The 24,984-nt window shown below is 39.5% G+C and overlaps 1 protein-coding gene across 1 annotated transcript; it reads right to left on the reverse strand.

Annotated features, from left to right (window-relative positions):
* Positions 1-9,430: 9,430 nt before the first annotated feature.
* LOC115900746 (zinc finger protein 91-like) lies at positions 9,431-24,940 on the reverse strand. The gene is made up of 3 exons (XM_030942343.1): positions 24,920-24,940; positions 22,328-22,454; positions 9,431-12,495 (listed from the first exon to the last, which is right to left on the reverse strand). Exons 1-3 carry the CDS (start codon positions 24,938-24,940, stop codon positions 9,431-9,433), a joined length of 3,213 nt encoding a protein of 1,070 aa, XP_030798203.1.
* Between the last annotated feature and the right edge of the window lie 44 nt (positions 24,941-24,984).

Genomic DNA, 24,984 nt, shown 5'->3' on the forward strand with positions numbered 1-24,984 from the left:
CACATTTGGATGCCACCCATAGTTGAAATTGTGACTGTCACACGTGGATCTGGCCACAGGTGGGATAGTGACTTCTTTCTGCAGCCAACTCACAGGCACAGTGAGAACTCTCATATCTGACCCTAGCTAATAAGAGAGATGTTAGCTCTCATTCCTGGGCTTAGAAAAATGGGTAAGATCATGAGTTCATACCAGCATGTAGATCTAAGTGTGGATTGTGACTTTCAGGCACACCGTAGAAAGCTCTTGGGTGGCACCAAGACTGTGATAACAGGGCCTAGTGCACAGGTGAGATAGTGACCCTCGTATGCACGCCCAGTTCACAGTAAGAATTTTCACCCTGTTAAATAGCCATGGCCCACTGTTGAGGTTCTGAATCTCACACTCAGAGGTAGCTAAAAGTTGGCATTGTGAGTCTCATACATGAATCAGGTCCACAGATGAGATAATTACTCTTGGACCAAGATTTATCACACCTCTGAGGCTGTGACTACTACCAGAGCACAATCTGAAGGTTGAATGGAGACTCTCAGGCCCAAATCCAGCCCAGTATCCAGATTCTGACTTGCACACTCCGACTGAACACACAGGAGGTGTTGACTGTTCTCCCTAGAGCTGGGCATGTTAGGGATTGTGTATCTCATCCCTGGACTTTTCTGCAGGTGTGATTGTGACGTGTGCTTTTGCCCATACCCTGAGTGATTTTCATTTTCTTCCTGGGCCCAACCCTCACATGAAACTGTGACATATCCTAAGGCCAAGGACCAAGATAATATGACTCTCCTTTTCTGCCTGAATCCATTACTTGGAAGTGATTGTTACATATTTCTAAATTCAACACCTAGGTAATGTGACTCTCCTCTTGTGCCAAAGCTTTGATTACACAGAAAATTGTGACATATCACTGGGCCCAGCACTAGATGATGTGTTATTCTGCCTTAATTCTCCCCACATGGGACATTATGACATATTTCTTAGTCAAACACCTAGGTGAAGTGACTCTTCTGTCCTGCCTGGGTCTCTGCTATAGAAGAATGAACACGTGACATATTGCTGCACCCAGCAACTAGGTGATCTGAGTCCTCTGCTGCCTGATCTTTGCCAACAGTGGGGATTGTGAACGATTGCTTAACCCAGCAATTAAATTTTGTGACCCACTTCTTTTGCAAAGTTCTGCTAACAGTGGGAGTTGTAACATATTGCTGGAACCAGCAAATAGGTGATCTGACTCTCCTCTCTTGCCTGGGCTCTGCCCCATTGGGCATTGTTACATATTGCTGGGCTCATCACCTAAGTGATGTTACTGTTCTCTTCTGCTTGGGACCTGCCCACATGAAGGATTGTGGCATATCACTAGGCCCAGAACCCAGCCAATATGACTCTTCTTCCTTGATCCTGCTCATACTGAGGACTGACATATTCCTGTCCTAGGATCCAGGTGATGTGACTCTTCTGCCTGGTCCCTGTGTACAGGTGGGATTGTGACATACACCTGGGCTCAGCTCACTGGTGCAAAGATGACAATCATACCTGAACCCAGCAAATAAGAGAGAGATTGATTCTCTTTGCTAGGCTTAGGGCAATGAGTGACGTCTGGGTGTGTTTCTTATACGAAGGTCAGAGAAAATTACAATACTCATGCATATTGTATAAGGCTTTCAGTTGGTATAGAGAGTGTCTAACAGGGCTCAGCACACAGGTGAGACTGTGACTCTCACATGCACACCCAGCTGACAGTTAGGATTTTAACTTACACACATTAAGATCAAAAATTTCACATGTAAATGCAGTTTGCAGTTAGAATTGTGACTTATATGTGGTTCCAGCCACAGGTAGGATGGTGACTCACTTCTGAATGTAGCTGGCAGGCACAGTGCTGATTCTCATTCCTGGATCCAGCAAATTAGACAGATGTTGACTCTCATACCTGGGCTTAGGGCATCAGGTAAAATCATGGCTCATACCAGCACAAAACTCTCAGAGCAGACTGTGACTCTCATGCATATCATATAAAGCCTTTGGCTGATACAGAAAATGTCTTAAGGGTGCCAATCACACAGGTGAGACCGCGATCCTTAAATGCACACCCACCCAAAAATAAGAGTTGTCACTCTCCCACATGGACACACACACCTCACTTTTGAAGTTCTGAATCTGACTTCCAGGGAAGTTGACAGTTGAAATCGTGACTCTCCTTTGGGAGGCCGAGGCAGGCGGATCACAGGTGAGGAGATCGAGACCATCATGGAGAACACGGTGAAACCCCGTCTCTACTAAAAATCCAAAAAAATTAGCCAGGCGAGGTGGCGGGTGCCTGTAGTCCCAGCTTCTCGGGAGGCTGAGGCAGGAGAATGGCGTGAACCCAGGAGGCAGCGGAGCTTGCAGTGAGCCGAGATCGCGCCACTGCACTCCAGCCTGGGCAACAGAACGAGACTCTGTCTCAAAAAAAAAAAAACAAAAAAATTCGTGACTCTCATACATGGATCCCTTCCACAGGTGGGGTGGTGACTCGGGTCAGAATTCAGCACACCCATGAGCCTGTTACTTTCATACCAGGACACAGCCCCTGGGTGGGGTTGGGACCCTTGTGCACGGATCCAATTTACTATTGAGATGATGAGTCCTGTACGTGCCCGTAACTCACAGGAAGTGTTGACTCTCATACCTAAAGCTGGGACATGTGCAGAGTTTTAAATCTAATCACTGGACCTTTTTGGAGGTGTGATTTTAACGTATACATTTGCTGAGCACTTGAGGAATTCCACTTGCCTGGGTAGGCCAAGCCTACAGTGATATTAATTAAATCAAGCATCTAGGTGACGTAACTCTCCTTCCTGGGCACTGCCCTCAAGGGAGATTTTGAAGTATTTCTGGGCCCAGCAAATGAGTGATGTGATTTTTCTCCTGCCTGGCTCCTGCACACTGGGGGCATTGTAACGTATCACTGGGCCCAACACCTAGGTGATATGACTCTCTTCTCATGTCTGGGACCTGCCCATTTTAGGGCTTGTGACATAGCACTGGGCCTAGCACACAGTGAAGTAAATATCCTTTTCTGTTTGGGTTCTGTATACAGGGGGCATGGTAATACAATGCAGTACCCATCACTAAGGTGATGTGACCTTACTTCATGGACAATGTCCACAGAGAGCATTGTGACATATCTCTGGACTCAGCACCTAGATGATATGACTCCCTCCTGCCTGGGACCTGCATATACGGAGAATTATGTCATATTGCTCAGAGGGGCATTTTGACATATCTTTGGGTTCATCACCTAGATGATGTGACTCTTTTCTTCTGCCTGTGCTTTGCCCACAGGAAAGCCTGGACCATATCACTGGGCTGAGCACACAGGTAATGTGACTCTCTTTCCTGGGTCTTGCCCACAGGGGGCATTGTGACATTTCACTGGGCCCAGCACTGAGGCGATGCGACTCTCTTGCCTGGGTCCCGCCCATAGAGAAAATTGTGACATATTCCTGGACCAGCACCCAGGGAATGTGATGATCCAGCCTCATCCCTGCTCCCAGCTAACAGGGATGACTCTTGTAACTGAACTCAGCTCACAGGAGAGATGGTTACTTTCATAGCCAAGATTAGGGCAGCCAGTGAGGTCCTTAGTTTCCTAATTGTATGAAGATCACAAAGGATCACATCACTCACGCATACTATATAAAGCACTTGAGTGGTACAGAGAGTATCAAAACAAGGCTAGGCACACAGTTGAGATTGTGACTCTCCTATGCACACCCAGGTCACAGTTATAACTGTCACTCTCATACCACTGAACTCAGAACCTAGGTGATGTGACTTTTTTCCTGTGCCTTACATACAAAAAAATTACAAAATATCACTGGGCCCCAGACCTACGTGAGGTGACTCTCCTCTACTACCCGGGCCTTGCCCAAAAGGGGCTGGTGGATCACGAGGAGTTGCAGAGCAGCCTGGCCAACATGTTGAAACTCCGTCTCTACAAAAATACAAAAATTAGCCAGGCATGATGGCAGGTGCCTACAATCCCAGCTACTTGGGAGGCTGAGGCAGAAGGACTGCTTGAATACGGAAGACATAGGTTGCAGCGAGCCCAGATTGTGCCACTGTACTCCAACCGGGGTGACAGAGTGAGACTCTGTCTTGAAAAACAATAATTTAACATGGTTCACTTAACATAAACTCTCTAAAATTCTAATTTCTACATTTTCCAGCAAATTTTATATGTCACTCTTTGGGTAAGAATCTAGTAAGACTTTTTCTTTCTTTTTTTGTTTTGAGACGGAGTCTTGCTCTGGCTGGAGTGCAGTGGCCGGATCTCAGCTCACTGCAAGCTCCGCCTCCCGGATTTACGCCATTCTCCTGCCTCAGCCTCCGAGTAGCTGGGACTACAAGCGCCCGCCACCTCGCCCGGCTAGTTTTTTGTATTTTTTAGTAGAGACGGGGTTTCACCATATTAGCCAGGATGGTCTCGATCTCCTGACCTCCTGATCCACCCGTCCCAGCCTCCCAAAGTGCTGGGATTACAGGCTTAAGCCACTGTGCCTGGCCAAGACTTTCCTTTTCAAACAATATTTTTTTTCTTTTTACAAAGAAAGCAGCACCATACTAACTGATTTAATCCTCTCACCTGTGGACATGTATGCCTTTTGTCTTAATTAACTAATCTGAAAGTTATATTGATAAGCACACTCTCCAGTTAAAACCAATTTTTCAGTGCATTAAAAAATATCAAAGTTCTCATCAAAACCCAAAAATATCATGGGAAATAACATGGCATGAAGAAAACAGTGGGAAAACTCTAGCCGTAACAGAAAAAGAAGGGCTATGATGCATACACGGGTGGAATACACATAAAAAGACAAATAAGGCTTAAGACAATTAGAAAATAAATGAAGCAGAATATTTATTTATTTATTTTTTTGAAACACAGTCTCGCTCTGTCACCCAGGCTAGAATGCAGTGGCCTGATCTTGGCTCACTGCAAGCTCTGCCTCCCAGCTTCACACCATTCTCCTGCCTCAGCCTCCCGAGTAGCTGGGACTACAGGCACCCGCCACCACGCCCAGCTAATTTTTTGTATTTTTAGTAGAGGCGGGGTTTCAACTGTGTTAGCCAGGACAGTCTCAATCTCCTGACCTCGTGATCTGCCCACCTCAGCCTCCCAAAGTGCTGGGATTACAGTCGTGAGCCACCACGCCTGACAGAATTTTTTAAATTCAGCAAAATTCAGCTTTGCAGCCTGAAAAAAAAATCCTCTCCACATGAAGAATCAATGTTGTTTACCTTTGATATTTTCCACCTGACTTGAAGTTGCAAGTTTCACAGGAATATTTATGCCTTATTATGGAGCATCTGTTACACAGCAAACGCTGTAGTGTTTGTTTGCTACATTTATGTATAAAAGCATTCTCATGACTTAAGAAGTTTCCCTAGTACTTACCTAAACAAATTGCCCAATTAATAAATTTACTCATATCCATCATAAAAAGTGAAAAAAAAAAACATAATCAGGCTTATTTATATAGAGTTCTCCAATTAAAAGAACAAAATGGAAGTTTCCAACTAAATATAACGCACTAATTTTAGAATTACAGTTAAACATTACTTTGTAATGAATACATTTATTTTATTTTGAGATGGAGTCTTGCTCTGTCTCCCAGGCTGGAGTGCAGTGGCACAATCTTGGCTCACTGAAACCTCTGTCTCCTGGGTTAAAGCTATTCTGTCTCAGCCTCCCAGTAGCCTGGGATTATAGGAGCATGCCACCATGCCTGGCTAATTTTTGTATTTTTAGTAGAGATGAGGTTTCACCATGTTGGCCAGGTTGATCTTGAACTCCTGACCTCAAGTGATCCACCCACCTCGGCCTCCCGAAGTTTTGGGATTACAGGCATGAGCCACCACACGCGGCCCGTGACTAAATTTCATTAAAATCATTCTTATAATCACAGAACAGCTCACATAATGATACTTCATGAACTATAAAACAACAGATATATATAAGAAAAGGAAGTTATGGGTCTAGCATGAGTATCAGGCAAGCAAAAACAGAGAATTTGCATGGCGAGATTCTGAACCATAAGTCTTAAGATTGTACAGTAAAATTCACTACAAAGCAGAGTATAGATTTGCATTCATTTTTGGGGATTTTTGTTTTCTAGAAAACTATACACCACACCTGACTAGGCGTGGTGGCTCACGCCTGTAATCCTAGTACTTTGGAAAATTGAGGCGGGTGGATCACCTGAGGTCAGGAGTTCAAGACTAAGTGACCAAAATGATGAAACCCCATCTGTACTAAAAATACAAATATTATCTGGGCATAGTGGCCTGTACCTGGAGTCCTAGCTACTAGGGAGGCTGAGACAGGAGAATTGCTTGAACCCAGGAAGCGGAGGTTGCAGTGAGCTGAGATCACGCCACTGCACTCCAGCCTAGGCAACAAAGTGAGAATCTGTCTCAAAAAAAAAAACAAAAAAAAAAAAAAAAAAAAAAAACAAGAAAGTAAAGAAAATTAAACACCTGGCCGGGCGTGGTGGCTCAAGCCTGTAATCCCAGCACTTTGGGAGGCTGAGACGGGCAGATCACGAAGTCAGGAGATTGAGTCCATCCTGGCTAACACAGTGAAACCCCGTCTCTACTAAAAAATACAAAAAACTAGCCGGGCGATGTGGCAGGCGCCTGTAGTCCCAGCTACGTGGGAGTCTGAGGCAGGAGAATGGCGTGAACCCAGGAGGCGGAGCTTGCAGTGAGCTGAGATTCGGCCACTGCACTCCAGCCTGGGCGACAGAGCGAGACTCTGTCTCAAAAAAAAAAAAAAGAAAGAAAATTAAACACCTTATTAAAATGATTTGTCTTGTTCCAATATTGAATATTCTGAAAACAGTCATAAACTCCTACTCAAACACACTTAATCCATAATCTTCTTACACCTAAGGTTTTTATTTAGACTAATAGATATGTATATTTAACTCTATGTAAATCCAAAGTAAAAGTCTGTGTTTGCAAGCAGAGATGCCACAGAGTCAAAGAAAAATATACAAGAAATTATTTTTACGTATTCAGGACTCAGAAATGTAAATTTTGTACTTGTATATAATTATTATTATTATTATTATAAAAATAACCCTGCAGTCAACAATTGTATATTTTAAAATAACTAAAACTGTACAATTGAACTGTTCATAATACAAAAAATAAATTCTAAAGGTGATGGATACCTCATTTACCCTAATGTGATCATTATAAATTGTATGCCTCTATCAGAATATGCCATATATAACATAAACATTTTGTGCCTGAAAAAATTAACAAAAGTAAATTTAAATGGGAAAAAAAATACAAATTTTGCCTACAGCAACAATATTCTTTATTTGCAGTTTAAAGCCACAGGAAAAAAGATTAGTACTAGAGATGTTAGTCCATTATTTTACCAAATAGTGCATTGTTAGCATTTTTTTTTTTTTTTTTTTTTTTTTTTTGAGACTGAGTTTCACTCTTATTGCCCAGGCTGCAGTGCAATGGCATGATCTCGGCTTACTGCAAACTCTGCCTCCCAGGTTCAAGGGATTCTCCTGCCTCAGCCTCCTGAGTAGCTGGGATTACAGGCATGCACCACCACACCTGGCTAATTTTGTATTTTTGGTAGAGATGGGGTTTCTCCATGTTGGTCAGGCTGGTCTTGAACTCCTGACCTCAAGTGATCCACCCGCCTTGGCCTCCCAAAGTGCTGGGATTGCAGGCGTGTGCCACCGCGCCCGGCCTTGTTACCACCTTTTATCTACACCCTTGAGTAAGGTGGACTAGATTAAAGTAAGTGGAATAATGTGATTTGATTGAATGCACAATATTTAAACTGTTAAAAATGTTGAATTAAGAAATTAAGTTCAGACATAATCTAAAGTTTTTAACATGTACTGCATTTTTTTCATAAAAGTACAACTAGTAAAATATACTAATTTATTTTTAATTTTGACTAAAACTAAAATATATATTTGTCTCTCAATATAATGCAGAATATTACTCTGAACACCTACCTCATGCATCACTCAATACTGTAAGTGAATCACAAAGAACCTCTTTACTTAGATTTTCATCATGCATCTCACATTTTAATGTTCTTACTCTTTCACGGGTCATACATGCTCACCTAATAAAAAATAATCTATCATATCTTTTGGTCACATGCTTTCACATATGAATACAATAGGAATAAAAAAGCAGCATGGGCCAGGCGCGGTGGCTAACACCTGTAATCCCAGCATTGTGGGAGGCTGAGCTGGGTGGATCACCTAAGGTCATAAGTTTGAGACCAGCCTGGCCAACATGGCAAAACTTCAGCTCTACTAAAAATACAAAACTTAGCCAGCATGGTAGTGCGCGCCTGTAATCCCAGCTACTCGGGAGGCTGAAGCAGGAGAATCACTTGAACCCTAGAGACAGAGGTTGCAGTGAGCCGAGATCATGCCACTGCACTCTAGCCTGGACGGTGACAGAGCAAGACCCCATCTCAAAAACAAACAAACAAAAAAAGAAAAACTAACTTCTTTAGCATGAAGCAATTTGAGAGTTAGTTATGACATTAACATGAAGTAATTTGAGAGCTAATTAGAACATTATTTGTATGAATATGAGAGTTAATTACATTACTTACTTTTCAAACAATCTGTACTCTTTCCAAAAAAGTATACTTGTAACTCTCCAAAAAATCTTCTACTCTTTTAAAGTTATATACAAATAATTTTTCTACCAAGTTTAGTTTTGGATTATTTTCTAACTCGGAACTCTGATTCAGTGTAAAGAATGAAGTATGAGTGCCGTATATATTTCTAATGTAAATTGTCTGATATTTCCATAGACTTACCATGGAATTAAGTTTTTTTCTATTTATTGCATCTGCAAAAATATATTGTAATATGAACTGTTTTCTAACCTGCAGTTTTTGAATAAATGTTTTTCCCCAAATTTGTTACATTTATAGGGTTTTTCTTTGATATAAATTCTCTGATGTTGAACAAAGTTTGAGCAATTGCTTCAGGGTTTGCCTCTAATACAAAATGAATACAAGATCTGTGTTACAAGTAAAGTTACAACTTTGTTTATATTTGTAATGTTTGTCTTCAAAATAAATCCTCTTCAGCACTTTAAAGGCTTACATTTTCTCAAGACTCTTTTGACAGTAATTGCACTTTTAACGCTATTAAGTATAAACTCTCTGATGTTGAATAATATGTGAGCAGATATTAATCAGTTTTTTACTTTATATTTGTGCATTTATTTTCAAGTATAAAGGCTTTCGTGTGCAATAAGGTATGAGCATTGTGTAAGTTTTGCCACATTGTTCACACTTGTAAAAGTTTTCTCCAGTGTGAATTACCTAACCTGCAAGCAAGTGTGATAACCATTTAAAGGCTCTGTTGCATTATTCATATTTCTATGATTTCTCACCAGCACACTTTCTTTTATGTTTGGAAATATTTGCGATGTTGTCACAAGCATTGTTACAACTTTCAGGTTTGTAGAGTTTCTCTCCAGTATGAATCATCTTATGTCTGTTAAGAATAAAGGAGTCGTTAAAGGCTTTGCCACATTCTTCACACTTGTAGGGTTTCTCTCCAGTATGATTTCTCTTGTGTGTAGTAAGGTTTGAGGACTGGTTAAAGGCTTTGCCACATTCTTCACATTTGTAGGGTTTCTCTCCAGTATGAATTCTCTTATGTGTAGTAAGGTTTGAGGACTTGCTAAAAGCTTTGCCACATTCTTCACATTTGTAGGGTTTCTCTCCAGTATGAATTCTCTTATGTGTAGTAAGGGTTGAGGAATTGTTAAAAGCTTTGCCACATTCTTCGCATTTGTAGGGTTTCTCTCCAGTATGAATTCTCTTATGTGTAGTAAGGGTTGAGGACTTGTTAAAAGCTTTGCCACATTTTTCACATTTGTAGGATTTCTCTCCAGCTTCAATTCTCTTATGTGTAGTAAGGGTTGAGGACTGGCTAAAAGCTTTGCCATATTCCTCACATTTGTAGGGTTTCTCTCCAGCTTGAATTCTCTTATGTGTAGTAAGGGTTGAGGACTTGCTAAAAGCTTTGCCACATTCTTCACATTTGTAGGGTTTCTCTCCACTATGAATTCTCTTATGTGTAGTAAGGGTTGAGGACTTGCTAAATGTTTTGCCACATTCCTCACATTTGTAGGGTTTCTCTCCAGTATGAATTCTCTTATGTGTAGTAAGGGTTGAGGACTTGCTAAAAGCTTTGCCACATTCTTCACATTTGTAGGGTTTCTCTCCAGCATGAATTCTCTTATGTGTAGTAAGGGTTGAGGACTGGCTAAAAGTTTTGCCATATTCCTCACATTTGTAGGGTTTCTCTCCAGTATGAATTCTCTTATATGTAGTAAGGGTTGAGGACTGGCTAAAAGTTTTGCCATATTCCTCACATTTGTAGGGTTTCTCTCCAGTATGAATTCTCTTATGTGTAGTAAGGGTTGAGGAATTGTTAAAAGCTTTGCCACATTCTTCACATTTGTAGAGTTTCTCTCCAGTATGAATTCTCTTATGTGTAATAAGGGTTGAGGACTGGCTAAAAGTTTTGCCATATTCCTCACATTTGTAGGGTTTCTCTCCAGTATGAATTCTCTTATGTGTAGTAAGGGTTGAGGACTGGCTAAAAGCTTTGCCACATTCTTCACATTTGTAGGGCTTCTCTCCAGTATGAATTCTCTTATGTGTAGTAAGGTGTGAGGACTGGTTAAAGGCTTTGCCACATTCTTCACATTTGTAGGGTTTCTCTCCAGTATGAATTCTCTTATGTGTAGTAAGGGTTGAGGACTTGTTAAAAGCTTTGCCACATTCTTCACATTTGTAGGATTTCTCTCCAGCTTCAATTCTCTTATGTGTAGTAAGGGTTGAGGACTGGCTAAAAGCTTTGCCATATTCCTCACATTTGTAGGGTTTCTCTCCAGCTTGAATTCTCTTATGTGTAGTAAGGGTTGAGGACTTGCTAAAAGCTTTGCCACATTCTTCACATTTGTAGGGTTTCTCTCCACTATGAATTCTCTTATGTGTAGTAAGGGTTGAGGACTTGCTAAATGTTTTGCCACATTCCTCACATTTGTAGGGTTTCTCTCCAGTATGAATTCTCTTATGTGTAGTAAGGGTTGAGGACTTGCTAAAAGCTTTGCCACATTCTTCACATTTGTAGGGTTTCTCTCCAGCATGAATTCTCTTATGTGTAGTAAGGGTTGAGGACTTGCTAAAAGTTTTGCCATATTCCTCACATTTGTAGGGTTTCTCTCCAGTATGAATTCTCTTATGTGTAGTAAGGGTTGAGGACTGGCTAAAAGCTTTGCCACATTCTTCACATTTGTAGGGCTTCTCTCCAGTATGAATTCTCTTATGTGTAGTAAGGTGTGAGGACTGGTTAAAGGCTTTGCCACATTCTTCACATTTGTAGGGTTTCTCTCCAGTATGAATTCTCTTATGTGTAGTAAGGGTTGAGGACCCGCAAAAAGCTTTGCCACATTCCTCACATTTGTAGGGTTTCTCTCCAGTATGAATTCTCTTATGTATAGTAAGGGCTGAGGAATTGTTAAAAGCTTTGCCATATTCCTCACATTTGTAGGGTTTCTCTCCAGTATGAATTCTCTTATGTGTAGTAAGGGTTGAGGACCCGCAAAAAGCTTTGCCACATTCCTCACATTTGTAGGGTTTCTCTCCAGTATGAATTCTCTTATGTATAGTAAGGGCTGAGGAATTGTTAAAAGCTTTGCCACATTCTTCACATTTGTAGGGTTTCTCTCCACTATGAATTCTCTTATGTGTAGTAAGGGTTGAGGACTGGCTAAAAGTTTTGCCATATTCCTCACATTTGTAGGGTTTCTCTCCAGTATGAATTATCTTATGTGTAGTAAGGTTTGCAGACTGGTTAAAAGCTTTGGCACACTCCTCACATTTGTAGGGTTTCTTTCCAGTGTGAATTATCTTATGTGTAGTAAGGTGTGAAAGCCGGTTAAAGGCTTTTCCACACTCTTCACATTTGCAGGGTTTCTTTCCAGTACGAATTCTTTTATGTGTAGAAAGGTTTGAGGCCTCATTGTAGGCTTTCCCACATTCTTTACATTTGTAGGGTTTCTCTCCAGTATGAATTCTTTCATGTTGAGCTAAGTGTGAAAGCACACAAAATGACTTTTCACATTCTTTACGTTGGAAAGCTTTCTTTCCAGTATGTTTTATCTTATGTCTGTCTGAATTTGAAAATTTATGAAAGACTTTCATGTATTTGTCACATTGAAATATTTTGTTCTGGGCAGTTGTCAAACACTGGCTAAGTCCATTGTAACATTCTTCGCGCACCTTACACTCATCCACGCTTTTACAGTATTTTCTTAGCTGTAAATTTTCATGTCCACATTTTTTATATCTTCTCAGTATCACTTTTTGGATATAATTTTTTATGCCCTGCTTTGGCCAAAGGTCTTGGGCAAAATAAGGACATACAACTGAAAGAAATAAAAACAATAAATTACTTTACTTACTAGACTCAGACGAATATACTTACAAATCTAACCAATAAAATGATAGACCACATCACAAGATGGCACAGCCAAATATTACATGCTGTAACATTTTCACAGCCATATAATGTAACAAAAACATACAGACCGAATTACATTTGTGAAAAATTAAAGTAAATTAAGTGTGTGCAGTGCCCCAGGTGAGTCCAACGCAAAGAGGCACATAGGAGAAAGTAAAGTCTGTTACATTTACCCTACACAGATCTTCCTGCTTCCCTATGTAACACAGTGACTTTAGAAATAAACTGCCAACTCCTGGTTTCATTTTTAAAAGACAAATAAAATAATGGCTTATACATGTTTATTTCTCAATGACAGGGGCTTTTACAGACACTAGTTCCTGTCTCTTATTGCATAAAAGTTTTGAAAGAAATAGTGGTATTCTTTCAAATGACAGTTTGAGTGTGCTGGGATGAAAGATAAGGTACCAAAACAGATATATAGACCAATGGAACAGAACAGGGGCCTCAGAAAGAACACCACACATCTACAACCATCTGACCTCTGACAAACCTGACAAAAACAAGAGAAGGGGAAAGGATTCCCTATTTAATAAATGATGCTGGGAAAACTGGCTAGCCATATGTAGAAAGTTGAAACTGGATCTTTTCCTTACACCTTATACCAAAATTAATTCAAGATGGATTAAAGACTTCAATGTTAGACCTAAAACCATAAAAACCCTAGAAAAAAACCTAGGCAATGCCATTCAGGACATAGGCATGGGCAAGGACTTCATGACTAAAACACCAAAAGCAATGGTGACAAAAGCCAAAATTGACAAATGGGATCTCATTAAACTAAAGAGCTTCTGCACAGCAAAAGAAACTACCATCAGAGTGAACAGGCAACCTACAGAATGGGAGAAAATTTTTACAATGTACCCATCTGACAAAGGGCTAATTTCCAGAATCTACAAGGAATTTAAAGAAATTTACAAGAAAACATCAAACAGCCCCATCAAAAAGTGAGTGAAGGATATGAACAGACACTTCTCAAAAGAAGACATTTATGCAGCCAACAGACACATGAAAAAATGCTCATCATCACTGGCCATCAGAGAAATGCCCATCAAAACCACAATGAGATACCATCTCACACCAGTTAGAATGGCAATCATTAAAAAGTCAGGAAACAACAGGTGCTGGAGAGGATGTGGAGAAATAGGAACACTTTTACACTGTTGGTGGGACTGTAAACTAATTCAACCATTGTAGAAGACAGCGTGGCGATTCCTCAAGGATCTAGAACTAGAAATACCATTTGACCCAGTCATCCCATTACTGGGTATATACCCAAAGGATTATAAATCATGCTGTTATAAAGACACATGCACATGTATGTTTACTGCAGTACTGTTCACAATAGCAAAGACTTGGAACCAACCCAAATGTCCATCAATGATAGAATGGATTAAGAAAATGTGTCACATATATACCACGGAGTACTATGCAGTCATGAAAAAGGATGAGTTCATGTTTTTCACAGGGACATGGATGAAGCTGGAAACCCTCATTCTCAGCAAACTATCACAAAGACAGAAAACCAAACACTGCATGTTCTCACTCATAGGTGGGAATTCAGCAATGAGAATACATGGACACAGGGTGGGGAACATCACACACTGGGGCCTGTCGTGGGGTGGGGGCCTGGGGGACGGATAACATTAACCACCATGGCACATGTTTACCTATGTAACAAAACTGCACGTTGTGCACATGTATCTTAGAACTTAAAGTATAACAAAAAATAATAAATAAGAAAGGTAAGTTTTACAGCAGCATAAAGACTTGCTACAGGAAACAATTGTAGCAAGTGATTATTGTTTTTTTTTTTTTTTTGAGACGGAGTCTTGCTCTGTTGCCCGGGCTTGAGTGCAGTGGCCGGATCTCAGCTCACTGCAAGCTCTGCCTCCCAGGTATACGCCATTCTCCTGCCTCAGCCTCCCGTGTAGCTGGGACTACAGGCGCTCGCCACCTCGCCCAGCTAGTTTTTTGTATTTTTTAGTAGAGGCGGGGTTTCACCGTGTTAGCCAGGATGGTCTCGATCTCCTGACCTCGTGATCTGCCCGTCTCAGCCTCCCAAAGTGCTGGGATTACAGGCTTGAGCCACCGCGCCCGGCCCGATTATTGGTTATTAAGAAGAAACATGAATAGGCTGAGTGTGGTGGCTCACACCTGTAATCCTAGCACTCTGGGAGGAAAAGGTGCGTAGATCAACTTAGGTCAGGAGTTTGAGACTAAGCCTGGGCAACATGGTGAAATCGTCTCTATTAAAAATACAAAAGTACCTGAGCATGGGGTCACATGCCTGTAATCCCAGCTAAGTGGGAGGCTGAGACCAGAGAATCACTTCAACCCAGGAGGTGGAGGCTGCAGTGAGCTGAGACCATGCCACTGTGCTGCAGCTTGGGTGACAGAAGCAAAACTGTTTCAAAAAAAAAAAAAAAGAAGAAGAAGAAGGAACATGAATAAACTCCTTTGACAAAAACAAAACACAAAATTTTAGACAAGGCACATCCTAAAAACATGTTTGAGAGACTCCCAGAATCTCTAGCCAAGATAATTGTTTTCAGAGTATGTCAGAAAAAAATACATTTTAAAGACTGTGACAAGTAGCTTTATTTAATGTCCAAATCTCAATCAAAGATTACAATGTATACAAAACAGGGCAATATAATTTCATCAAAAATATTACATAAATGTCAGACAGAAACCATAATAAAGATATACACATTAATTTTAAACACTAATAAACTGAATAATATCCAATGAGTGAAACAGGAACACAGTCCACTGTAGAAAATCATAAAAATGAGGATAAAAAACAAAAATATCAAAATATTAAAAAAAAAACAATTTGGAGGTAAAAAAATAGAAAAATAAATAATAACTCGAAAATCCTAAAAGAAAAATGATGTAAAAATGAAGTTCAACAAACAAATTAGGATACACACAAAGATATTTATAACAAATACATATTAAGGACATTTTCAAAAATCACAGACAAGAAGAAAGTCTGAGGAGCTGCAAGATGAAAGTAATGTGTCATTTACAAACATAGTCTTACGACATAACCGTAAATTATCAACAAAAATTTTGCAGGCCAGAAAGAAACTGTGTGACACAAAATCCTTTGGGGGGGGTGGGTGGTCGGGGAGAAAAAAACTGCTATGAAGTGAGAATAATACCATCAACAAATCTGTCCTGCCAAATAAAAAGAAAGAAACCGGCCGTGCGCGGTGGCTCAAGCCTGTAATCCCAGCACTTTGGGAGGCCGAGAGGGGCGGATCACGAGGTCAGGAGATCGAGACCATCCTGGCTAACACAGTGAAACCCCGTCTCTACTAAAAAGTACAAAAAACTAGCCAGGCGAGGTGGCTGGCACCTGTAGTCCCAGCTACTCGGGAGGCTGAGGCAGGAGAATGGCGTAAACCCGGGAGGCGGAGCTTGCAGTGAGCTGAGATCCGGCCACTGCACTCCAGCCTGGGCGACAGGGCGAGACTCCGTCTCAAAAAAAAAAAAAAAAAAAAAAAGTAAGAAACCTTCCAAAACAACCAAATTCTGAAAAAGTATATTAGCACTGCATATGCCCTACATATAAAAGATGATGAAAGCAGCTCCTTAACCTGAAAGTTAAAGGATTAAAAAAAAAAAAAAAAACACACATAATCAAATAAAAATACATTATTTTCTGGGAAAGATATGCACATACACAAAAACAGAATCTTGTGGCATTATCATAATGGTCCAGAAAACATTTTAAATTATTCTCTAAATTTTGAAAAATAAAAGCACAGAAATTATAAACATCTGTTAATGAATATACAATGTAAAAACATAATTAGCAACATCAATCACAAATTTCAGGGCAGATGTAATGAGGAAGAATTTTTTATTCAACTGAAGTTGATTTTATACCAAATTAAAAATATACTGTTGTTTCTTATAGAGGTTTTATGAAAGCCCCAAGGTACCACAAAAAAAAAAAAAAAAAATCTGTACAAATATACAAAAGTGAATTAGAAATAAGTAAAAGCATATCTATATAAAAATCGAAAAGACACAAAGACAGAGAGAAAATGAGAAACAAAGATGCAGGAATCAAATAAAATAATTAAAAACATAACAGTAGGTCTTTATCAATTATTTAAATATATATATATAATTAAGTTTCAAATCGAGATATTTTCAATAAGTAGATTTATTAAAAATTTTAAAAACCAAGATCCAACTTTTTTTTTCTACAAAAGTCAGTAGAGATCTAATGATAAAAAACACTAAAAGAGGCAAGATGGAAGAATACATTTCATGCAAATATTAATCAAATGAGAGCAGAAGAAATCAATATTATGCAAGCTACATCTTAAGTCAAAAACTGTCATATTTTATAAAATGTAGTTGAAGTCAAAACTCTAAGGAGACAAAAAAGGACATTAGAACTTACAGATTTAGGCTGGACATGGTGGCTCACGCCTCTAATCCAAGCACTTTGGGAGGCCGAGGCAGATGGATCACTTGAAGTCCGGAGTTCAAGACTGGCCTGGCCAACATGGTGAAACCCTGTCTCTACTAAAAATATAAAAATTAGCCAGGCATGGTGGTGGGCACCTGAAATCCTAGCTACTTGGGAGGTTGAGGCAGGAGAATCGCTTGAACCCAGGAGGCAGAGGTTGCAGTAAGCCAAGATCACACCACTGCACTCTAGCCTGGGACGCAGAGTGAGACTCTGTCTCAAAAAAAAAAAAAAAAAAAAAAAAAACCACAAAAAGAAAAACTTTAGATTTACTCACTGAGAACCTATGACAAATTTGTTTATGTGTGTGTGTGTGTCTGTATCTCACATTAGGGCTCCAAACATATAAAGCAAATATTGACAGAATAACAGAGACACAGAGAGAGCAACATAATTACAGTAGGATATTTCAATACTGCACTTTCTGTAATAAAAATTAAATGAGAATATTAGTAAGGGAATAGAGGGCTTCCAGGCAGTATAAGACAATTATTTCTAACAGAGGTATAGAAAACACTCAACACCAGAACACACATGGTTCTCAATAGCTAATACAACATTTTCCTTGATAGACCACCTCTTATGCCAAAAAAAAAAAAAAGAAAATAAGTCTTACCAAATTTTTAAAAACTGAAATCTTATAAATTACTTTCTATAACCAAAATGAAATGAGTATACAATGAGAAAAAAACTGAAAAATTAACAAATATATAGAAATTAAACAACACGCTCTTGAGAACACTCTTGTGAAAGGTTAAAAAAGGTAATATTGTAAAGATGTCCATCCTGCTCAATACAATCTATAGATTTAGTGCAATGTTTTTCAAATTTCTCATTGCATTTTTGAAGAAACAGAAACAGCAATCCCTCGAGTATACAGAATCTCTACAGACAATAAAGTACCCAAAAATATTAAAAATGAAACAAAACAATGTTGGAGGCATTACAGTTTCTGATTTCAAAACACATTACAAAGCTACAGAATTAAAACAATTTCTTATGAGTATAAAGGTGAAAAAGTAGACTAATAAAATAGAATGCAGCACATATATAAACTCTCACATACATGGTCACATAAAGAGTCAATTTGCATACCCACAATTATTTTAGCATTGTTACTAAAAGCCAATAGGTAAAAGCAAGGCAGATTTCAGTCACCAAATTGTTCAGTCGATATAATTTGAACTATAAAAATACCAAAATATTACTCAGTTTGAAAAAAAGCAGGAAATATTCTAACAACTATAAAAGTAAATCTTGATGACTTTATGCAAAATAAAATGAGCCAGCCACAAACAGAGATTTTATGAGATATATAAAGCAGTTATACTCTTAGAAACAGAAAGCAGAATGGTATTTGAAAAGTGCCAGGAAATGGGAAACATTGGTAGTTGTTTAATGCATATTGTAAAATTTCTAGAAGTCTTTTATAAAACAGTGTAAATATACTTCACATGCCTGAAATGTACCGTGTTTTTGAGTCAGGGTCTTACTCTGCCACTCAAGCTGGGGTGCATGGCACAATTATGGCTCACTGCAGCCTCAAACTTCCAGGTTCAAATAATCCTCCCTCCTCAATCTTCCAAGTAGATAGGATCACAGCACTATGTCTGGCTATTTTTAAGTGCTTTCCAGAGATGAGGTTTCCATATGTCTTCCAGGATGTTCTCAAGCTTTTGGGCTCAAGCAGTCTTCCTGCCTTGGCCTCCCCAAATCCGGGGATTACAGACGTGAACCACCACCGTGACTGGCCATGAAATGTACATTTAAATAGATTTAAGATGGTAAATTTTAGGTTATGTTTGTACAATTGATTTTTAGAAGAATAACTGAAAAAGATCCAGAATTATAAATCTTCCCAAAAATTATCTTTCAGTCACAAGTGTTTCTCTCTCACATAGGAAGTATATTTATTATTAAACCCAAGGTGAAAATAAGAATATTTCCATGACTACTCATTTAGATAAGATAAAGCCACCATTAAAAATCAGCTAAGAAAAAAATATATACAAGATTAGCCATAACCAAAATTGGGGTTATATTTATAGATAAAAACATACACACATATAATCAGATTGTAATAGATATATGGCTGATTTATGTCTTAAACCCCACACTGACTTCCATGTAAAAACAGAATTTCAAATTGTATAAAATTGTAAAACCACAAAACATAATAACCTTATGTTAAGAAACCTACACTGAAAAAACACACTAATATGAAACTACGGAATAATAATAAATGTTCACTCATAAAATCTGGTATGCAACTGGATGTAGCATTAATAAAGAATTTGTGTAGGTAACTGGAATACTTTACTGTAACTGTGAATTCACTGAAGGTGGCTATTTTGAATCACTGGCATGCACTGTAATGCAGTAGTTTCAGATAAAATGCAGCATAATCATCAACAGAAGATTCTAATGACAAAGTGATAAATAAGCATTTTAACAAATAAGATCATTCCTAAGTTTTAAATATATGCTATTCTTATGCAAAATAAAACTCTGTAATCCAAGTTTAGAAGCAAAAAATAGCCTTACATTGGTAAATAAAGAAAAAATATGTATTATTTTGCAGAATATGGTCAGGGCCTCTGAAATACAAAACAAATATTTGGGAACAAATTATGTCATTTTTTAGGTATTGGCTGACAAAAGTGAGTGAAAATCCTGTCATCTTTTTTTGCCTGCCTATATTTCCTTTTTGTCTGCCTACTAATTATCTAATTCACTTCAGACATAACATGTAAATTTTAGTATATTGTCCTAAATGTCTAAATCTAAAATTACAGACAAAATTGAAATAGAAAACAGAAAGTCAAAATGTACAGGAGAGTGACATCGCTAACATGGAAAAATAAAAGGTGCCTTATTTGCTTATTTTCTGACAGCAAGAAAATTCATCAGCCTCACAAAATGCCTTTATGAGAGAAACAGGAATCATGACTCAGACCTGTAATGAGAAATGCTTTAGCACAGAACTTCAAGATCAACCTGGGTTATGCAGCAAGAACCCATCTCCAAAATAAGTGCCCTTAAAAGAAGTTTGAGATCTAGGGAGGGAGTTGTGAAACTCTGCTAATGCCCAAGATTGAGGAATATCATTTTCAGAAGGCAGGCTTTCATTCAGGTGGCAAACTACAGGACCTCTGTTCTTGGCTACCGACCAGAAAATGGCCCACCAAACTTGGTCACACTGAGAATTCTGAACTTACCCTGTAATCATCCCAAACTCCTCCCAGCCACAGTCTGGGAGAGGTCTTGCCCTTCCAGAGGCCTGGAGAGAGATACCCATTTATAGCCATGCAGCACACCTGCAGGCCTTGGCCCTTACTGTGGTCCCTGAAGCAGTTCTATGACGGTTTTATCACCCTGAGCCAAAGTTCATGGCAAGTTCTGCCTATGTAGAAACCCACACAGTGACCATGGGAAATCCTCTCTGGTACTCAGTGAAAGCCAAACTCATCTACATCCCAATATAAAGCCTACCATATGCAGACCCAAGTGCAGAAACCTGCCCTAGCATCTGCCCTACAGAGCAAAGTCCTGAAGGATATGCACTCTGTCCAAAAACAAAATGAGAATTACAACTACCCAAGCCCTTGTAACAAGCCAACTAACGGTGGACCCTAATGCAGACCCAGCAGCCTTTGTAAACAAGCTACTACCCCTCTCCACTACAAACCCATAGGACATCCCATCACCCTGGGGGCTCAACAAAAGATCTTTACTTTCTGAAACCAATTTACAAAAACTTGAAGAGGGCCAGGTGCAGTGGCTCACACCTGTAATCCCAGAACTTGGGGAGGCCAGGGTGGGAGGAATATGAGGTCTAGGAGTTCGAGACCAGCCTGGCCAATATGATGACACCCCATCTCTACTAAAAATACAAAAAAATTAGCCAGGTATGGTGACAGGCACCTGTAAACCCAGCTACTCAGGAGGCTGAGGCAGAAGAATCGATTGAACCCAGGAGGCAGAGGTTGCAGTGAGCCGAGATGGTGCCACTGCACTCCAGCCTGGGTGATAGAGCGAGACTCCATCTCAAAAAAAAAAAAAAAAAAAAAGAACAGAAAATACAATTCTCACATAGAATTACAATAAACTTTGAATAGTCAAAGCAATCTTGAAAAAACAAGGACAAAGCAAAACATCATACTTTATTATAATTTCAAACTATACTTCAAGACTATAATAAGACAGAATGCAATGTGCAGAAAAATTACCAATAAAAAACCAATGGAACAGAAACCACTACTCTCACATATTTAGGACATGATGTAAAAAGAGAACTTAAAAAACAGTTTAAAACAGAGTTTCTCAAAAGTATGCGGATTATCTGTGTTTTCAAAAACAAGCAGTCAGATTTTGCAGTCTCTTATATGCCACGAAGAGGACTGTCTTGGCTGTCACTGTAAACTTGAAGGAAGGTCACCAGAGGGAAAGTAAAATCTTTAGCAATTTTACAAAGATAAGACAGAAGATGCTTCTTTGTGAGAGCAAAAAAAAAAAAAAAAAAAAAAATTCAGGCTTCCTAGAAACTATTTCCTTTGGAACACAGATTTCAAATCATTTTAAGGACTTTTCTTTTTTCTGCTTTGGACCTCTCATCTGTGTTGTCTGTTGTATTCACTTTCACTCTCACCTACCTGGGGGTGCAGCTCCCATCTTATGTCTCTTCACATTCCAAGGTTCTTTTCCTTGCTCCAGACAGGTGATCAGGTCTGGCTTAGAGGCAGCAATACCTGTTTTATTAAAAATAACCTGAATCGTGCTCATATTCCCCAATTATCAATTTAGTAGTGTGTTCAGTAAAAATGATGTAATAGAATATTCTAGTAAATTAATTTCAAAATACTAATTTACAACAAAAAAATTTAAATATTTAGGAAATATTTTAATTTTGTATGTTCTTAATTTTACTACCTGGTACTACTAAATCAAAAATTGGTAGTGGCAATTACATTTTCAGATGTGGGCAACAGTATGTTATGCCACTAAATTTCTAAAATTAACACTAATCCAGAGTGAAGGACACAGATCAGCTCAGGAGTGTGGAAAGTTCAGGTCAAAATGAAACATCTTGAAATTCCTTTCTACATAGACAAATCTCGAAGTTAAAAAAACAAAAACAAAAACCAGAGATCTGAAAGCATAAATTGCCAAAAACCATTCTACAAAAAAGAGAAATAAAACTTATAGGGTATATTAGGGAATTGTGTACTGAAGTTATCCTCACCCAGGAAGACCAGGTTTCTGTAGTTCTCTAACATCACATTCCTATATAAATTCTGCTGTGCAGTGTCCAGGCATTGCCACTCCTCCAGAGAGAATTCTACGGCCACATCCCTAAATGTCAACACTCCCTGAAAAACATACAAACACATACACACACACGCATATTTATCATGTGGTCATGAACAGAATTTTTAATTTGACACAAGGTAAAACAAGAGTAAAGAGAACTGGTTCTTACTTATAGGAGTGACTGAAAATATTTAATAAATAACTTTCCTTTTTTTTTTTTTTTTTTGAGAAGGAGTCTCACTCTGTTGCCCAGGCTGGAGTGCAGTGGCGCAATCTCGGCTCACTGCAACCTCTGCCTCCTGGGTTCAATCGATTCTTCTGCCTCAGCCTCCACCTCCAGGTTCATGCTGTTCTCTTGGCTCAGCCTCCCGAGTAGCTGGGACTACAGGCACCCGCCACCACGCCCGGCTAATTTTTTGTATTTTTTTTAGTAGAGACAGGGTTTCACTGTGTTACCCAGGATGGTCTAGATCTCCTAACCTCGTGATCCGCCCTCCTCGGCCTCCCAAAGTGCTGGGATTACAGGCTTGAGCCACCGCGCCTGGCCTAATAAATAACTTTCAACACAGAAATATTCTCTAATGTATTCTCTAACTCTGAGAAAAGAGAGTAGTATAAGATCCACAACATCAATGTATAGATGACACTTTTCTGGATGATGAAGTATAAAATTGAGGGCATTATCACTAACATGTACATTTTTTAGTGCTATATTTACATCATACAGAATAAGCTGTGTAAAGTTTTCAGATGGAAAAGACATACTCAGAAATTACTGCTCAAATGTTAATGTGTACAATAAACTGGAGATCTTGTTAATCCTGATTACTTTTTCAGAAAATCTGAGCTGGCATGGTGGCTCATGCCTGTAATCCCAGCACTATGGGAGGCTGAGGTGGGTGGATCACGAGATCAGGAGATTGAGACTATCCTGGCTAACAAGGTGAAACCCATCTCTACTAAAAATTACAAAAAATTAGCCAGATGTGGTGGTGGGCACCTGCAGTCCCAGCTACTGGGGAGGCTGTGACAGGAGAATGGCGTGAACCTGGGAGGTGGAGCGTGCAGTGAGCTGAAATCACACCACTGCACTCCAGCCTAGGAGACAGAGCAAGACTCCATCTCAAAAAAAAAAAAAAAAAAAAAAAAAACATAATCTGTAATAAAATGAGTTTCTGAATCTCTAACAAGCTCACCAGTAATGCCCATGGGTTTGGCCCAAGAAAACTATTTTGTCAAACATCCAGTAAGTGGAAGAGCCTGTGTGTTTCTCAGTTTTTCTGGCCTGTAAACAAAGATGAGAGCTTTCATTTTCTTTTTTTTTTTTTTTTTTTTTTTTTTTTTGAGACGGAGTCTTGCTCTGTCGCCCAGGCTGGAGTGCAGTGGCCGAATCTCAGCTCACTGCAAGCTCCGCCTCCCGGGTTTACGCCATTCTCCTGCCTCAGCCTCCCGAGTGGCTGGGACTACAGGCGCCTGCCACCTCGCCCGGCTAGTTTTTTGTATTTTTTTAGTAGAGACGGGGTTTCACCGTGTTAGCCAGGATGGTCTCGATCTCCTGACCTCGTGATCCACCCGTCTCGGCCTCCCAAAGTGCTGGGATTACAGGCTTGAGCCACCGCGCCCGGCCGAGAGCTTTCATTTTCTAAAGACAGGTAACTGAAAAGAAAACCTAAGAAAGGTCAGCTGCCAGATTAAATGTGATTGTTTGTGCACATCTGCTGAATAAAGGTAATAATGAAGAGAAAAATAACTAACTCTATAGAAAAAAAAATTCTGTCACAGAGCTCATTAACCAAGTGAGTTATTAACATCAACTGCATGAAGACAAATGTTTATGATATGCTGATGCACAGAGAAGGACACGGCATCACTGCTATGGTAACTCCCACCAAAAGTAAATTATAGCCTGAATTTAATCACATAGAAACATTGGCTTTATGCAAAGTTCCAGATACCGATATCTGCCATGTTCTGTACATTTTAATAGTGATTTTCAGACCGTAAAGAGCAAGTATCTCCTAATATTTCTTTTTTTTTTTTCAAAACGGTCTGGGTAATAAATGCCATCCCATTTAAATAAGCATTTTCCTTTTTTTTTTTTTTTGAGACGGAGTCTCGCTTTGTTGCCCAGGCTGGAGTGCGGTGGCGCGATCTCAGCTCACTGCAAGCTCTGCCTCCCGGGTTTACGCCATTCTCCTGCCTCAGCCTCCCCAGTAGCTGGGACTAGAGGCGCCTGCCACCTCGCCTGGCTAGTTTTTTTTTGTATTTATTTTATAGTAGAGACGGGGTTTCACCGTGTTAGCCAGGATGGTCTCAATCTCCTGACCTCGTGATTCGCCCATCTCGGCCTCCTATAGTGCTGGGACTACAGGCTTGAGCCACCGCGCCCGGCTAAATAAGCATTTTCTTAATCCTGTTCTGCATACAGCTAATGGAGAACAGAGATGGAACCGCAACATCACATGCTCTCCGTCTTTACTAAGGACCCCAGCTTTTCCCCAATAGGAATACTGAGTATCCACACCTTTCCATGTTCCACAGCCATGAAATAAAAATTCTTAATATTGCAGTTCATAAATTCATGGTGAG

Source organism: Rhinopithecus roxellana, chromosome 12 (assembly GCF_007565055.1).
Source record: "Rhinopithecus roxellana isolate Shanxi Qingling chromosome 12, ASM756505v1, whole genome shotgun sequence".
Taxonomy (NCBI): domain Eukaryota; kingdom Metazoa; phylum Chordata; class Mammalia; order Primates; family Cercopithecidae; genus Rhinopithecus; species Rhinopithecus roxellana.

Excerpts from the sequence above, each read along its gene's own strand:
- LOC115900746 (XM_030942343.1), bottom strand. The coding sequence starts at position 24,940 with ATGGCTGTGGAACATGGAAAG. Across the intron at positions 22,455-24,919 it reads TGGCTGTGGAACATGGAAAG|GGAGTGTTGACATTTAGGGA; the intron begins GTGTGGATACTC and ends TATGTTTTTCAG. Across the intron at positions 12,496-22,327 it reads CAGAAACCTGGTCTTCCTGG|TTGTATGTCCTTATTTTGCC; the intron begins GTGAGGATAACT and ends TATTTCTTTCAG.